The sequence below is a fragment of the Pinus tabuliformis genome, chromosome 4_1 (genome assembly GCF_031772625.1).
Source record: "Pinus tabuliformis cultivar Carrire ecotype Pingquan chromosome 4_1, CPIR1, whole genome shotgun sequence".
Lineage (NCBI taxonomy): Eukaryota > Viridiplantae > Streptophyta > Pinopsida > Pinales > Pinaceae > Pinus > Pinus tabuliformis.
In genome coordinates this window covers 792,395,404-792,409,857 of record NC_142303.1, presented here as the reverse complement: position 1 = coordinate 792,409,857, position 14,454 = coordinate 792,395,404, and the positions used below count along the sequence as shown (strand labels likewise).

Below are 14,454 nucleotides of genomic sequence, written 5' to 3'. Positions count from 1 at the left end.
CCTTGCATTTCACATAGTTTTACATTTTGCATTTGCATATGAGGCAGTGGAGTCTTTTCAGCAGCAATTTCTCATCCTCTACTTGAACCTTATTTTCTTCGCAAGATAGTTGACTCCACAAGGCACTAGTATCACTTTCTTCAAATCATTTTGAATCCTTAAAATCTTGCACAATCTAAAACAAGTATTGGTTTCTTAGTTGTGTCTCCTAGGTTGGTTGGTTCCCAACTAATCTTAGAAACTTAGAAACTTAGAAGGGTTTCTAAATTAAGTAAACTTAGAAACTTCAACACTCCAGCGCCTTTCTTGGCCTCCCTTTCAGCCTTACGGCCTCCCCTCTTTCACCAAAATTCCCTCACTAATTTTTCCAAAATTTTCTCCATAAATTTCCCTAAAAAATTTCACAAATTTTAACAAAAAAATTATGAGTTTGGCATTTGTGTTGGAGAATTTTCAGTGACTTGGGCAGCCCATCTTCAAATGTCTTCAAGCCGCTAGGGGCTAACTAGTGCACATCCTCTAAACTCTTACCTTTTTCATTGATCTAATTGAAAGCAAAATTAATATTGGCATAAAATTTTAGTTATCTGAAATTTAGCGGCAAATTAGTTTTCATCTTTCACTGCATTACATTTCAAAAATATAATTACTTTCAGAAACTTTTGCATGCTATTTTCTGAATATTATTTCACTATTTTTTCAATAATTTTCTAGGTTTTAAAATCAAATACATCAATAGATCAGAAAGAATTAAACTCAGAAATTTTCTGAATTTAGTAGCAAATTTAATTTACATTTTTACTGTTGCTTAATTGCAAAAACAAAAGTTAGTTTCAGTGACTTTTGCAAATTGTTTTACTATTCTTCAATAATTTATTTCTGAGTTTTTTAGATCCAATATATCAATAGATCAGAAAGAATTAAACTCAGAAATTTTCTAAATTGTAATTATGAGTTTGTCATTTAAAATTTTCTGTTGTTATACATAGAAATTTCTGAATATTGCATGGTTACAGGGCTGCTGTTTTAGAATATATTGCTCGTTTTAACATTTGACGTAAGCGCAGATTACTAGACTGATATTTCAATAATGTGATCTAAGTTTAAAACATTTAGTTTAATTTTTGAAGTTCATTAGTTTTTTACATGCCTATGCAAGTAGGACTAATCTAGTTTTACTTATGTATCTAATGATCTTGGTTGTGTTTTTCATACAAATGAATTTTTGAATTTAAAGGTGTTTTATTCCAGCGTTTTACATTTCAATCCATTGTGCATTTCAGTAATTATTTGTGCAGAGTTTACATTTTGCAGTCCTAGTATAAATACCTGTTTTCACATTTAGATCACCGCCTTTCTGAGCCTTAAGTTAAGTAACATTTAAGACATATTTCAGTGATAATTTTAGACTTTCATTTAACTAAAATTAACCAAGTCCTTGCATTTCACATAGTTTTAGATTTTGCATTTGCATATGAGACAGTGGAGTCTTTTCAGCGGCAGTTTCTCATCCTTTACTTGAACCTTATTTTCTTCGCAAGATAGTTGACTCCACAAGGCATTGGTATCACTTTCTTCAAATCATTTTGAATCCTTTAAATCTTGTGCAATCTAAAACAAGTATTGGTTGCTTAGTTGCGTCTCCCAGGTTGGTTGGTTCCCAATTAATATTCCATTTTTCCATTTCCATAGGGTCTACCCCCCTTAGTCTGCTATTGGAAGACAACTCAAATGGAGTGATTAGGGATCAGTGTGACAACCCCCGATCTGAGCCGTTGTCGTGGTGCCTAGACATTCTGTGTGACAACAATCCTCATTTGGCAACCAACAGCCCACTAGCTCGTTGTGCCATTTCTCCGCCACCTAAGCAAGCCATGTGGTCCCTCACCCGTCTGTCATGATCATATGTTTGAAGGTGGGCCTCCCAAACCTAAAGGTAGGACTTGTCATTTGGTAATTGAGTATTGTTGTTTACTTATCATGGAGACTTTTGGGCATGAATTAATGGGGGATCCAGTAGAAAGAGTGGGCTAGGTCTATGCTCTTGTCCCCTAGACCTCTTTTGCATGTTACCCTTGGACCCTAGTCCTGTGGGATTTCTTTTACTGACCTTCGGGCTCTCGAGATGGCACTTCATGGGAAACCCGATTTTGGTTGCGTGATCCTTCTCCCTCATCCATATACATCACTCCCCGTCCATTCATTATAACCTCATTCATCATTTCTCCCACTTGGGTCCACCTTCCCCCACTAGGTCCACATAAGGTTAGCCTCCCCTTCCCCTTGCCCACACCTTGGGTCGGGCCTAGAACGATGCCCCAAAGGTTGATGCAGCTAAAAAGAAAAGTAAAAGCATCACTGATCACATTCAACAGGAAAATGTACCACAAAATGCAAAAGATGGTCGAGGCAAACACATTTAGCACGTGGGCAAAAGCCAATACATGAGCTCTACCCCATTCACATGGCCATCACCCTAGTTCCTATAGGCCCTAGATGAGCCTCTTTTATCATTTAGGAACCCATGATTTCCCCAACCCTTGGTAGGCAATGAACCGCCCTACCTTAAAGGGGGTATCCCCTGCTATACCTTATACATCATGCACTTATCCCTTCAACCCCGAGCAGTTAATTAAAGAAAAATAATAAAGGCAAAAGGCATATAAAGAAGGATGGAAAAATCAAGGTCGGGGCACCTCATGCACCAAGATTGCTCCCTCCTATACATTATATATCCAAGTGTGGGCTTCCCTTTTATTAGCTACCCTTGTACCCTGGTCCCAACATGTGGCCCAGGGCTGCCCCTTTCATTCCTTACCTCATTCATCTCTTTATCACATGCCACCGCCCTTTGAAGGATGTACCTTGGACATACTATCCCCTTTAAAAGTGGAAACCACCTAATAGGATGCTTGGTTAACCCCATTTGGAGCTTAGAGACATTAGCACATGCCAAAGCCCATTACGGAAGGGCAAGCCATTATGAGGTGCCCACCTATTGTCCATGGTTTGTAATCTTTTTAACTCCATTTCCTTGATAACTTGTTGTATTGGAAGGCTAGGGCATGCATTGGATCTTATGCAGGACTGTAGATAATCTCCATTTTGGGTTTTGTCTCCCTATACGAGGTCCTAACCCTCTAGAGAGCTACATTGGCACATGTAGGGTGTGTGTTGAGACCCATGGCCATCCACATCAGTAGACAACACTCCATGGATCCCCAAAGATGTTCAGAGCTCACTCGAGATTCACCTATTGGAGGAGGAAGATGCACCCGGTTCACCACGCACAGTCGGCCCCACAGTTGTACCATGCACTTGAAAGATGACCCAGGACTTGTATGCTGATGTGGCATCACTTACACCATCATCTAAGCCCTTACAAATGGTCTATAGGCATCTTCGACCTACTTGGAGACCCATGAGGTTACTTGTGTGCCCTCATACCCATTGGGAGCGCCACAGGTTTATTATTTGGAGAACAAAGGGCCAACCCCTTGTCCACTACTTCTGGGAGTCTTATTCATCATTTTGGCACTTATGGACTTCATCAGGTTTCTTACAAGGCCCAACGATATGTATTCTTGATCATTCGACCTCTTGAGAGGCTTATTCTTTTGATTATGAGTTAGTTTGGTGAGCATGTCACCAAAAGTTAGTTATTTTGCACATTATTTTTATTTTAGAAGTTGATGTAGGCCCAAGTAACTAGTCACTTTAAATACTTGAATTTCTTACCAAAGTTACAATCTAATCTGTTGCAATGTTTTAAAACTTTGACTCTACCTCTGACTCGGCCAAGGGTCAACTCCGACTCCGACTCTAACTCTGTATCGACTCAGTCGGCTCGATTTCAATGACCGGTCGTTGTAAAATACTAAAAAATACATTAAATATTTTTTTTATAAAAAAAACATAATTTTAAAGATTTTCATTCATGTTTCCAAACACACAGCATTAGAATATAGATAGAAGACAACATATGATCAAAGTAGACTCATGAATATATCCATTATATCAAAATGGCACCCAGTGCACTGTCCAATACATACATGATGATGATATAGAGATCAAAACAAAAACACATAACCAAGGAGCCTAGAAATGGCGTTATCCTCCAAAATAGATTTTAAGTCATCAAGGAACTAATACAAGGGTCCAAGAGTGTTCCTCACTCCAAGAAAGTCCCAAAGTGCATGTGTACATCTTCAAAAGGTGCATCCTACACCATGATGGCATCTAGGAGAGACCCTATGTCACCCTTTTCAAGCATGTGAGTGACATGGCACCCCTAAGGGTAAGCATTGACATCAAATAGGGATGTGCTAGCCCTCCTAAGTCATCTCAATGATAACATCCTCATATGTGCTTTGGAAGAAGGCACCATCCACCAAAACAAGGTCAAGGCCAGCCAGGGGGCATCTTCAGTGCATTTGGGCATATCATCAAATAGTCCAACATACAAGCTTTTAAGTTTAGTGTTTTTTTTATCATTTGGAGGCTCATCAAGGGGCGTAGCATCACATGGAATCAACTCAAGGCTCGAAACTCATCTTTGGAGGGCCAAGGTTGGGGCCACAAAGTTAGGTTTGCTTTAAGAAAGGCGCAAAGAACCTATTGGAAGGTTTTGAAGAAGAATGAAGCTATCCCTTAAGGAATCTCTACTACATATGTGATACCACCTAAACAAACCTCTCAAGATCAAAAGAGAAACTTATTTCGGGACAAAAAACCATTAAAGTATCATAGTGAAAACTTTGGAGTCCCCCAAAAGCAAAAATAAAACATAAAAATTGTTGTTGTTTAAACTTTAGTTCACGGGCCGCTGTCATCCAACCCAGCCGAGTAGGCTCAGACTCGGCGGAGCCGGTTGGGTTATTATCGAGCCGGGCGAGTTGTTAGACAACTCAGCCGGCTCAATAATAACCTAGCAGGCCAAACCAGTTCACTCACCGAGTCAACCTGGTGAGGCCTTGACTCGGACCAACTCGGCCGAATCGGTTCCAAGTCGGCCGAATCTTAAAACATTGATCTGTTGAACTAATTTAGTCTTTACAACACATTGGAGACAGACATTTGGTAGCCAGTGCCCTCAATTGCAAAAGTTAGCAATTTAAGTCTTGTGTCAAACTTGTAGTGCTTTTAGGTGTGAGTGCAATTGATCTGTCTTTGCGCAGATTCACATTATGAAGAGAAACTATTTGGAACAAAAATACTTTAACGATCTCATCTTCATGTAGTACAACCTCTAACTAAGGCACAATCACTTGTTGAGCAAAATACCTTATATAGATCCCATTGTGTTGTATGATAATGATGCAACCTCAGAATGAGTAGATGAGTCTCACCCGGTGGAGTTTGATCATAATTATGATATTGATGACTTGCAATTTGTTAATTTAAGGTATGTTCTATGTTGGAAGCAAATTTACTTCAATTTTCATATTAGCTCAATATCAATTCTAAATTAGCAATCACATTTGGCATGATAGTAAAATGCAAATAGAACATAAACATAAATCGCAAAAGATAAGCCAAGATAAGAGGACATAAGATGTGGCACCAGCCAGGGACAAACTCCAATGTGGGGAAACCCTTGATCAATTCTTCTTATATTCTTCAATAGTTCAACAGAGAGAGAGATAGTACATATACATCAGAAGTCAACATTTTGACTTGACAAAGTAAAAGCAGACATCTTCAATAAGAAGATAACACATGAGGTAGCTGATCTAAACACAGGTGATTCCATTGCCATGCTGTACCCATCACTGTGCTGCATTCATCACACTATGCTGCACCATCACTGTGTTGCTCATATCATTGAGCTGCACTCATCATAGTGTTGCACCCATCATCACTGTGCTGCACCTCAGTGTGCTGCATCAACCATGCTGCCACTATCACCATGTCGCACCCTTGTTAGCTGACTAATCCTCAACATAGATATTAACCCATGACAGTAGCTCTGTCTATCTGATAGGAAATCCTGAGAATAGCATTGTTGCTGGCTATGGCCTGCGGCCTAGCCTAGCAACAAGACAGACCTTCAGTCCTGTATCAACCAGCCTCCAAGCATCATAAGAACTTAACACAGTTTCAGCCCTTTCAAACAAGTGTCACCAAAATGTGACCACTGTAACAGCACCGAAATTCTTATCACTGTATTTTGAGTTCCCACATGACGAAATACTTGTTCACTACAAGCCATCCGAACTCGTATTGTACATCAAACATCTCACTGTAGTTTATCCGCTTATCATTGTATTAGATCAGAGATGAATCCGAGCATGTGTTGACTGATATTAGTCCTAAACAGAACTCTGCTATCCTTTATCTTTCTTGTGATTACACTAACCTCTTCCACTGTCCATCTGAGATCAGAGATTGAGACAGCGTGCTTGAGACACCTTATTACAGCGAATAAGGGTTTCTTGAATCACTCTTCACGGTGGATAGAGGTCACCTCTTGACCTGCAGTTGAGGACTGTTTCTTTCTGTGGATTAGGAGTTCTTTTATGCTCCCTTTCACTGTGTCTAGATGTGTGTGTAAGCCTCCCCTTGTCTGCGGCTAGGGCTTCCTTGACAGCGGATAGAAGTGTCCCATAGACTGCGGATTAGAGAACCCTTTTAGGCTGTGCATTGTAGCTCCCTTAGACAGCGTTTAGGGCTAGGGTTCTTCTCCAGGATAGCGGCCAAATCTCTGCAACTAAGGTTCTTCCTTACTGTGGCTAAGGTCTCCCTTTTGGACTGTGGCTAGTTGTGAATAAAACCATTCTTCGTCTGCGGCTATGACCCCTCCAGGACAGTGTTAGGTTGCTAGCATATAGGCCTCTCCTTGCTGCATAAGGGAATCATCCTTCACCTTCTTGACAGCATTATAGGGTATCTCCTTCCATGGCTGTGATTTGATCTTCCTTAGGGCAGCATTAGGGCATCATGAGGCTTCTTCCTTTCACTATGGATTAGGGCATCATTAGGCCAGTGTATATCCTAGGGCACTCCCTCTAGATCTCATCTTCATCAAACCCAAAACAGAATGAAAAGTAAATTCATATCTCCATGAATACATGTCGGAATCGGATGATCTTTAGATCAATCCTACACCTCTTGACGAGAGGAATCCAAGAAAAATATCAGCTGCCATAAATAAGAAGACCCACATGGAGTTTGGCACTAGTTGCCAATTTTAACACAATTGATTGGTTTTGATTTGGATCCACTAGGAGTATGTGTAGCACCAAGCATGGCATAAGCAAGCACTAGCCGTGCAGCTCATGCTTCTACTAGTACTACCACTGCAGTTGTAAATGTCATTCAGAAGTCTGCCAAGTCCAAAGACTAATCCAGAGTATGACCTTGTAGCTCATGCTAAGGATCTTATTTCTAGCAATGATAATGAGTTTGATGATTGATTGTGTTGACCAGTGATTTGTAGTAAGGCCAGTAGCTTGCAGCATGTTTTTTGGACTTTAGAGGCCATTTAGAGCCTCATTGATTATGCCTTTTTCTTATGATATTGCACTCAATGCCATTTTGATATATTCACCACTACATGTTATACACATGACCAGACTCTGCAGATTCAGTTTCTAATGGTTTGGAATCTTTAAAATATATTTTTCATTAAAATTTAAATACTGCATGTATTTTTTAGTAAACCGAGTCATTAAATTCAAACCGATCTGAGTCATGCTCAAGACTAAGTCAAATCCGAGTTGACCCTCATCCCATTCCAAAGTTAAGTCTGAGTTTTGAAACATTCAATGACATTAGCACAATACAAACAATGCAAGAAGATACTATACACATGTTGTCCACTCATTTCTGAATATACATACAAAATACAAAACTGTGAGGAGAGCAATAAAGTTTACTAAGTTTCCAATTAAACACCATAAAGTGGATGAGTGATCAATTTAGACTTAGTCGTCCAAAAGAAACAACTATAAACCACAAAGTGTACCAAAGTACAAAATAAGAAAGTACACTGTACGAATATAACACCTGTTCACTAGACTAAGTCACCAACTCACCCAAAGGATAACTATAAACTACAAAGTGTACAAAAGTAATGCCCATTCACTACACTAAGTCACCAAGTCACCAAAAAGATAACTATAAACTACAAAGCGTACAAAGGTACAAATATAATACATGTTGATTAGACTAAGTCTGATCACTAGAACAGTTTGAAAAACAGACAAAATGAATAACTAATCTCACCCTTTATCTACCATCCAATGGACAAGCCCTGCAGTCACACCCTTGGTGGCTGAGAAAACAGAGAACAGGCTGTCAGGCTGTACTGGCCGAGGATCATATTTCCCAAGAGTTCCCGCCGCAGTATCTATGATAACCTTCCCATCTTTATATGCACATACCTGCAACACAGTGAGAAAAAGAAACATTAATAAAAAATAATCTCTCTCCCAACACAATCAACAACAGCAATAGAAATTTTAACTAGAGGATACCATCACTAAGGCAAATTGGACAATGCAAATTTATCACAATGAGGATGAGAAGGATAGTTAAGAAAAAAAAAAGACAATCTGTTGCTTAATACAGAGGCTCTACATGAGTGCAGCCTGGTTTGTAGGATTGTAGAACTACTGCCTAGTTGCAGATTCTCAAAGAATGAATAGAAAGATTTGGAAGGTTGAAGATTCATTTTTTTTTAACTTTTTCCTTCTTATCTTTCTAAGGTATCTCCAGCAGTGTTTTTAAAACCATCCAAATCAAAACCAGAACCAGACAGTCAGACCTTTGAAGCCTATAAACCAGGCCTCAAACCAGTTTGGCAACTGGTTTGAAGACTGTAATGTCTTCATTTTCTGTATCTTAAAAACAAGTTACATCTCATTTTTCTACTAACAAAGCTGTATCTGAATAGCAATTTTCATACATTTGGGCTCTTCCAATTATGTCTCTGCTGCTCTTTTTCTTCTAAAAGGATAGGCTCATTGCTGAGAGTCTTCTTTTTCATGGATTACTTCCCCTTCTTTTGAAGCAGCAGCTTATGTAATCAAATTTCCACTGTCCATGTCTGTGGTTGATCCTGGAATATCTCCACTTTGTATTGTCATCATTGTACCCAGCAGTCCCTTTGACTTACTTTAGTGGTCATCTGTTGGACATTACTAATATTATCTTATCTTACAAACAATGTCTTCCACTTTCTTTGCCCAGCCCAAGCTTGCTTTCCTTGTCGTTTTAGTTGCTAGAAGTCTTCCTCCCACTGGGTTTCTTGCAGTGGCCTTTGCCACAGGGCAGAAAGTGACTAAATGCCCAAAAGAAAAACATTGTCTGCACCCAAAAGTCAAACTTTCATTGTCAAGTCTGTTTCCAAGAGATTCCTTCTATTCAAAGCATCGGATATTCTCAAAGCCCACTTCTGATGTCCATTTCCACACAACCTGGCAAAATAATCAACCCATCCAAAAGGGGCAGTCCGAGAGGTCAGAAATTATCCAAATTAACACCAATGCTTTTGAAAATCCCCTCTTCCTAGAAGTAAGCCTGAATGCATTGAGAGCCTTTCCCAGACAGGGAAGGATTCAAATTCCTGCGCAATAGGATTAAAGCATGGGTGTCCAGGCTTCATACAAAGAACATATTTTGTTATGCTCTTGACCTGCTAGTGGCTACGTGTCAAACAGTGAGTGGAATCAAGCGGACTCACAAGATTACCGCTTACCACTTTTTATGCCCCCGAAATATCGTTTCTTGTGCAAATACCACCTTTTTCGTTGGCTATCTTCCGTGCGCCTTTTCCAAGCGATGACCGTTAGATCTGTCGATCTATCGATCGGACGATTGTTGCTCCCCTTCAGCGTTTGACTCAAAATTGTTGGGCTTTCCTCTGTTCCGCTATAAATTTAACACTTCCGCCAGTTTATATTGGCGCCGTGGTATGGAGGAGCTCCTATACCGGAATGTGAACCGAAGTGGTAGGGACCGGAATGTGAACAAGGTAACACCACAGAGGAGCGAGCAATGCTATAATCAGGCCCGACAGACAACACCACAAGTCAAGTCTGACACACAACACCAAATCACAGTTTAGACAAGTGGTTTGGAGAGCCACGAATGGCAGTTCGCTTCAACGGAGCTGACAATGCATAGGCTGAGGATGATTGTCGTTGGTTCACACAAATGCCCTTCTTGCACAACACCTCCAAGCAGCGAATTGATGTTCAAGTTGGCGCTATGGTCAATGTGTCAACACAAACATTCAATATAATGTGTAGCGAATAAAATTCTCAGTCGAATTTGAATGGACTGACCTTCAAACACACAACAATGATGTACTAGAGTTTCTGCTTATAATGCATGGCTAGTGATTCACGTCTGCCATTGGAATTGGAATTGGAATGAATCGAAATAGAATAGAACAGTGAACCAGACAAGTATTCAAGACTTTGAAGATGCCTTTTCCAGCGTAGGTACACTTCCGTATTCAAAAGGAATGCTTGCCATTACCAGAGGAAAAATTCAAGGCTGCCTTAGAGGTAATAGACAGATAGGCTTAGATGGCAGAGCCCTAAATTTGACGAGACCACAAGTCAATTCCAAACCAAACTCAGATTGGAGCAGCTATGAACCAGATGATATAGTGCTCACAATAATCTCAACGGATATATAAATACAACCGAAATTTACTGCAGGAGTAATGCTATAACTTAGCATATAAACCTTGAACTTCAATTAACGCACAGAGAAAGAACGTATATACCAGGAATAGAAATGTCAGAGGAGTTACTCTATATAAAACTAATTTGAGACCTGCGCTCTGACCAGTGCAGATAGATTCTGGAAAGTGTATTAAGGTGGTTCACAAAATTCAAGTTATGGTATAATGTTTAACTCTTGACCAACTCATTCGACAATAGAGATGGCAGTGTAGAATAGAGGTACAGGACTGATATGTATAGAAAGGCCACAGAACAACAAGCTCACATAAACAAGTGGCTCATACTTGAGTAGGGTAGGAGATCGCCCGCTCTGATACCATGTTAAACACACACATGGCAGCAACAGAATATTAAAAATAAACAGGAGAGTACAAATATTATTTGACAATGATATACATTTATAGTACATTCGTGTGACCGTTGGGTTCCACATCCCAAGGTCTCTTGGACTTCCTTAGTCTATTCGGCTTCCACACCAACCCTTAAGAGGATTAGGTGTCCAACACCTTCCTTGATGTAAATTCTATATGCTTTTGAGGAGAGACTATACCCAACAAAGATCCTTTTGAAGCTTGTAGAATCTAACTTCTTTCGTTTGTCCTTTTGGAACATGGATATAGGCAGGACTCCCAAAGATTCGGAGATGGTCCATGTTACTGCTTAAACTAGCAAGGGGCCTAATAGGAACTCCTAAAGGGACAACTGTTAGACTAATGGAAACAATGGAGACTTAGCCCAATGTCACCTCAACTAAGACTCCCTACTCTTTACGGACTTTCACCAATGGGAGGAGACCCGGTATATGGAAAGTGTTAAGGATGAATCAACAAATGGATGTGAAGTAACCTTGATGATCCTTTTCCTGGAAGGGGGTTAAGAATGGAGCTTGTTTGCTCTTCAAGCAAGGTACAAAGCTTTCCAGGAGGAGGTGAGGATTTAAGGGCTAGGTTTAAGGAATATGTCTTGTATAGGAGTTTAGCAATCCCTAAAATCCTTTGAACTTGGGTTCCCAAGTGGTTCTTGAAGAATTAACTTTTCAAATGTATGGGACCACACAAGACCAAGCGGACCCAAACTAGGTTAAGGGGAGGGAGCTTAGCAACCAATGATGATCTTAACCTAGACAATGAAAGGGAAAAGATCAAGACAAGAATTTCCACCTAAAGGTGTCAAATTGATCCTACGAAGTACTAGCCTAGGGAACACCGGGGCAAAGTTGGATCTTAGAACTAGGGCTCAGGATATCTCACAATCCCACCGTCGAAATTTCTTCAAATTTGGATGAGACCTTGAGGACATACCAACGCGGTAGAGGCTAGGAGATCACACTTTTTCTATGGCTACTTTGTCGGGAAAGTGATGCCCTAGGTGGCCCAGCGTGGCTAGACCTAGAAAAGAGGGGGAAAAGGTTTAAGGTGATCACCTTATGGTGGACCAGTGCCTAATTCCTCTTTGAGATATGGAGTCAGGAAGAATTATGAACAAGGATCTCGTTTCTAGCTCAAGGAGGCTCTAGGGGCAACTTCGTCCAATGTTAGGGCAAAAAAAGAAAGTGATCTTGAAGCGTTTATACACCGCTTACAAATGAACATGGCTTATCAAGATAACTTCGATCTCTAGGACAATTCGTTCAACAAACATGGCCCATACATAGAGATATGCTATATAGAAACATAGTTCCACAACAAAGCAGTAAATGCATGCAGCAATTAGCCCTAAAATAGCAAAAATCCCATGATCAATGTATGTGACAAAGTAAAAGAAAATAGCATCAAAGTTGTACTTACATGTAAGAGAATATATCCAACCATCAATACATTTGCCAATAAAGAAGCTCCAAGATAAGAAAATCCAATCCAAACCAATGTTTTTAAAACCGGAACCGGTGACCGGACCGGTCCACCTAATGAACCGGTTTACCGACCGGAACCGGTCTAACCGGGACTGGTTTGGTCTAAACAAACCGGTTTTAAAAAAAATACATTAAATAATTAATTTTTAATGAAACAAAACTATTTTTAAGATGTAAAACCATGATTCCAAGCCAATAGAGACAAAATATGCAAAGTTTGCTCATTTATATACCATGTAAAGATGAATATATCAAAATGGAACCGAGTGCAATACATATCATCAACAAAATAGAAAAATACATAAGAGGCTCTAAATGGCCTATAAAGTCCAAAAACAATGCTGCAAGCTATGAGGCCATTGGCCTACTACAAGTCTACAGTGTACACATGATCAATCATCAAGTTCATCACCACTACTAGACACAAGATCATCATCAGGAGCTACATAGACATCATCTGGTTCAGAGTCTGAGGATGCCTTAGCCTGATCTACAACCTCAGTATCAATGCCACCAACGACAATAGAAGTGGACCTAATGGAAGCACGAGTTTGTCGACCTGCATGACTAGTGCCTTCGATTGGTTCTTTGCCTTTCCTTGATGCCGCTATTGATCCTGGTTCTGATGCCACCACATAATCTGCTTCATCCCCTGCCAAAGCAATGTCGATATCAAAATCAGCCTCAAACACAGGTTCTTCAGTCTCCTCCACCCATTCTGATGTTGGAGCAATATCGTCCAACACAATGGGATCTAGATCAGGAGTTTTTCTCATCATTTGAGCTCTAATTGCATTTATTGTTTACCCCCAAACCATGAAATCCTGAAAACCATTAAGTCTGTTGAATTTTGACTGAAATCTAAAATTCTAGTTTCTCCATATGAAATCCAATGAGGTCGAAACCACTCTCAAACATCCTGAGTCATTTCATGGTAATGTTAAAAATTTAAGTAAAAGGATGAAAATGAAAATTAAAGGAAATGTCACTTTTACTTTAAGAATTTAACATTACCATTAATTGCCAACATTGTTAGGGTTGAAACACCCTTAGTTCCCCCCCCAAACCCCTCAAACACAGTCAAAAATATGCTTTTTTAACTTTATGGTGGGTGTGCCTAAAACCGGCACACCCACCATAAAGTTTCACCGGCTAGGGCAAAAAAATGGAGAAATCAGCATTTAAACCGGGTTTTTTGGCCGGTTTAGACCGGCGGGCTTACTAACCGGCCGGTTAGACCGGTAACCAGTGTTTAAAAACAGCTTTTTAAACACTGATCCAAACATCAAAATTCATCCTTGCTCCAATTTGTCCTCTAAGAAAGAAATGTGAAATTCTCAAGAGAGAGAATCATCCAGTCCAAAGTGATGATACAAATGAATATCTCTCCTATTTATACACTCATTAGGAGTTCAAATTACCTAATTTGAGCCTACATTAACCCATCAACTAAAATAATGTGCAAATAAATATCTATTGGTGACAAGCCCAACAAACTAGCCCATAAATAAAATAATAGGCCTCCCAAAAGGTCGAGTAATCAATGATGCATTTCGTTGGACTCTATAAGAGGCCTAATGAAGTCCATAAGTGCCAAAATGATGAGTTGGACTTCCAAAAGTAATGGAGAAGGGGTTCACCCCTTGTTCTCCACATAATAAACTTGTGGTGCTCCCAATGGCTGTCAGGGCACACAAGTGACCTCATGGGTCTCCGAGTAATTCGAAGATGCATGTAGACCATCTATAAGGGCTCAAATGATGGTGTGAGTGATGCCACATCAACATACAAGTCCTGGGTCATCTACCAAGTGCACTGTATAACTATGGAGTTGGTTGGGCAAAGGTGAATCAGGGGCATCTTCCTAGGCCAATAGGTGAATCTTGAACAATCTATGATCATCTT

At 39.9% G+C, this 14,454-nt stretch overlaps 1 protein-coding gene across 2 annotated transcripts in view; it reads right to left on the bottom strand.

The window, feature by feature from the left end:
- Positions 1 to 14,454, bottom strand: part of LOC149178575 (ABC1 family protein) — a 218,264-nt gene that overhangs the window by 74,757 nt on the left and 129,053 nt on the right. For both annotated transcript variants that reach the window (XM_089420387.1, XM_089420388.1), the window contains exon 15: positions 8,227 to 8,384. In XM_089420387.1, coding sequence (XP_089276513.1) covers positions 8,227 to 8,384 — 158 coding nt within the window. The remainder of the gene's footprint in view (positions 1 to 8,226; positions 8,385 to 14,454) is intronic.